The 3,842-nt window shown below is 36.6% G+C and overlaps 1 protein-coding gene across 1 annotated transcript; it reads left to right on the top strand.

The window, feature by feature from the left end:
- Window positions 1-1,913: 1,913 nt before the first annotated feature.
- Window positions 1,914-3,745, top strand: LOC103524065 (acyl carrier protein, mitochondrial; the record flags this gene model as incomplete). The annotated part of the gene is made up of 3 exons (XM_008489072.2): window positions 1,914-2,009; window positions 2,610-2,697; window positions 2,987-3,745. Coding segments are annotated over 3 exons (276 nt in total), but the record flags the coding sequence as incomplete, so codon positions are not given.
- Window positions 3,746-3,842: the final 97 nt, after the last annotated feature.

The raw sequence follows: 3,842 nt of genomic DNA, 5'->3' as shown, positions 1-3,842 counted from the left end.
GTACCCAGGTACCCTTCCTAGGTGATGGGTACCGATTACTAGGTACTGAGTTGCTAAAACACCACTCTGTACCTTTTGAAAAAACTACCATTCCAACCATTATGGGTCTACTCAACACAATCTTTGCAGTGGCAAAAAGGATAGAGAGCCAGAGAAACTTACAGGGATGCTTTTGTTTTTCCTTCAAGCGATACACTTTGACAAGAATTGAGTGTCTTTTGAGGTTGTCCTTTCTTGGAAAACAGATTTCGCACATTCCATTGCACAGTGAATTTACTCACAGTTTCCATCAGAGGGAGGCTTCATAGAACAAAGCTTGTGATGATCACACTCAGATTATGACACCTCCCATTGGCTTACACCACAGAACTCACACAGTCAATCTTCCTTGAACTGAAAATTTCTGATGTACAATACACGGTCACTAGGTACGATATCCTAACATCAGCATCGGCTGTGACTCATAGAGACATTGACTTGATGTGATAGTAGATCAACTAGAGGTAGGTACTTTATAGATTAAGTGATAGAAATCACTCTGTGACTTGAAGATTAGGAGCAAGCCAGAATACAAAAAGTCGGAGGAAAGGAAACATGAAAATTGACTTGTTCTTAGGTCATTCCTACGATCGAAATGAAAATTCGTCCGTCATCTGTCTTCATAAGGTTGGTGAGCGTTTTGACCCGCTGCATTTTCATTAGATGACAGTAGATAGTCAAGTGGCTGAACATCAACACCAGCCTTTTTTACCTTTTTTATCACCTGAAAAATTGATCGTCATGAGCCGACGTTGTTGTCATGGGAAGTACTAGAACAATCCAGCTGATAGCTCAGTGCTTCGATTCTAGTTTTGACCTCTTTGTTGGTAGGGCCCTGATAAAATTTCCTTTTGCATGGTGGAAATAAATTGTCTAAAATTTACCGAAATTTTCTTCTAAATCGTGAAATATCAGTGGGTTTGAGGTCCTTAGGCAGGCTAATATAGTCAGAACAGAATGGCCCCTCTTCAAAGGGTTTCGTGGTGCGATCAGCACTAAGCTCAATCTTGTGAGAAAATATTCAGCACTCCAATAAAAGTCTCAACCAAACAAATTTTTCGTAGGACCCAAGTATTTCCAGCTCTGTATCCATTAATTTACCGGTAAGTAATCATAATTTGTACCTCATAAGATACCATTAGAAACTTACGAAAACTCTTGGCCCTTTATTTCCGAGTTGGTCTATGCTTGACAGGGATGTTTCTATGTACACCAACTCACATTGGCAGGTTTGAGGGTTCACAAGTACAAAAATCATCGTTCTGATAACAATTCTGAATAACTGCTTACTACCAGATATTTTTCTCTCTAGTTTTAAAAAGTAAAGATGATACTTTGGGGAAAAAATTGATAGAGCTTGATTTGACAGTTGTAATATTCTGCATGTGTGTTTAGATCTAAGACACTACCTCCAAGTCAAGCATACGAAAGTGTTTATTTCCATTTCCAAACATGCTACAAGGGCTACTAAAACACTCTTACTTGAGATTTTAGACTCAGGCTTTAGGCAAGCCACTCATGTTCAAGACTGTATAAGGGACCTAGGTCTCTAAGCATCTTTTCACTACACATGTTCCAGCAGTCTGAGAATGAGTGGCAGGCATTAAGAACTGTCATACATTACTTGCAGTCGTTGATAGCTTGGAAGGTAGTGCACCCTGCCTTGTAAATACTAGGTATATGTGCGTCAGTTCCAGAGAGAGTTTGTTATTTTTAACAGTTGGTTCCCTCCTATTCTGTCCTCCTAAATCTTGGGATAATCAGACCTCTGTTGTTAGTTCCTCTATCTTCTTGTAATAAAATATACACATGTAAGAGTGTTCCATCATTTTCCATTTGTTAAAGGTGACATATTGCAAATCTTCATTTGAATCGCTGATGAAGCGCCTCCAGGGAAACCAACATTCAATGAGGTCACCCAACGTGTACTCAAAGTTGTTAAAGCCTATGATAAAGTTACCGCAGACAAGGTAAACATCTATATCTTCTTTTGTTAAATTGTTCAATTATACAATATGTGTGTTTTCAGAAACGTACGGCAGAGCCACCGTGGCGTTGGATCTTGACCTAAATCAAACAAAGAGTACTTCTAGTTTTGAATCTTTATGACAAAGTTGATCCAGCCAAGGTAGAAACACTTGTGTTTTATATAATTTATTTATTACTTACAATGTTATTTGTTAACATTGCATTAGATTGGAATGTTTGGATTTTGAAAGTGATCTAATAATGAAATTGAATACATACTGAAATTCCATTTCTTGACATGTCTCTTTGATTGTGATTTTTTCATGAATGATTTCCACTTCAAATTGGTACCTTAGGTACTAGTGCAATAATATTACCTTTAAGATCTTTGTGGTACTTAAGGAATTCAAATATTCCATCAAGCATAAACATTTTTTAATATCTTTTGAACTGGTTAATATAAGTCAATTTTTCAGGATTAACTGGAGGGAAAGGGAAATAGTATCTTGTAATTTATTGGTTTTCATTGCATACGTATGAAAGAAAAGTGTTTAAAAATTTTTGTGCCCCCCTAGAAATGATCAAATTTTATTCAATTCCAGCTGACAACAGAAAGCCATTTCATCAATGACCTAGGATTGGACTCACTAGATCACGTAGAAGTCATTATGGCCATGGAAGATGAGTTTGGTAGGTTACAATAAATTATTGTATCTTTTGTACTAGTGGGGGAAAAATGTTCAACTTTTGTTCTAAGTTTATAGTTATGCTTAACCGTAGATTTTATATTTGGAACTAGCTCTCCTTGGGGGGCAAATAGATTGGGCATATTCAGCCCAAGACAGTGTGATATGAGAAACCTCCAAGGGTCACAGTTTGCCTATGTAGTATGTACCATGTACCTACTTGAAACTTTTAAATCAAAAGTGTCAGATCTAATAATTATGTAGTTCATTTACAAATACTGTTTGATTTTCAGGCTTTGAAATTCCCGACAGAGATGCAGAGAAACTGCTGCATGTCAAAGATGTCATCCGTTACATTGCTGACAGGGAGGATGTGTACGAGTAAATACCAGGGTCCTCTGCGAGGAATCCAAACCACAAGTTGAATTATTGTAAACAAATTATGTAGAGTATAAAAAAGCTGTAGATTCTTGAATCTGATTTTCACTTTGAAGAATTATCAGTTTAAAAGAAGAGGCTTTGAAAACGTTTACTTGTTATGTAGATAAAATCTGCTTTACTATTTTGAAGATCTGCTGCACAGGTGTCAGATATGACACTTAGTGCGAAGATAACTAACTACCTTCAGTTTTGGGGCCACATCAACGGTAATAGCTCAAAAATGTTTTGGTTAGAACACTATCAGGAAGCACTTCTATTTTACAAAGGTCATCTAATTTCCAAGTTAAGTTAATCTAGATTGGTCTGAATATATCAAAGCTACAAGAGATAGACGGCCTTGTCACTTAACATGAAGGTAGCAGGCTCAAATCTTGGCTGTTTTTCCTACCTCCATTTGAGCCCTTATTTAATTTGGAGCAAAGTTTGACTTGCTGTATTAGGGGATCATTTTAACACCTTTGTACTTTAGTATTATTTCTAACCATGTAATTTGAAATGTTTGTTATCCTTATTCATGATTGCCATGGTATAAATGTCGATAAGAATATGTACATTTTCACCCTTTACCCAATACAATTTTGTTTCGGTCATTCTTAAAATTTGACCGTTAAGTGAACGTGTTTTTCCTTTTATTATTTTTTATGAAGGAAGCCTAGTTAGCTTGGAGGGTAGAGCGTCTGCCTTGTAAACGCTAAATTGCTGGTTAGA

The sequence above is a fragment of the Diaphorina citri genome, unplaced genomic scaffold (assembly GCF_000475195.1).
Source record: "Diaphorina citri unplaced genomic scaffold, Diaci psyllid genome assembly version 1.1 scaffold88955, whole genome shotgun sequence".
NCBI lineage: Eukaryota > Metazoa > Arthropoda > Insecta > Hemiptera > Psyllidae > Diaphorina > Diaphorina citri.
This window is presented reverse-complemented; position numbering and strand designations above follow the sequence as displayed.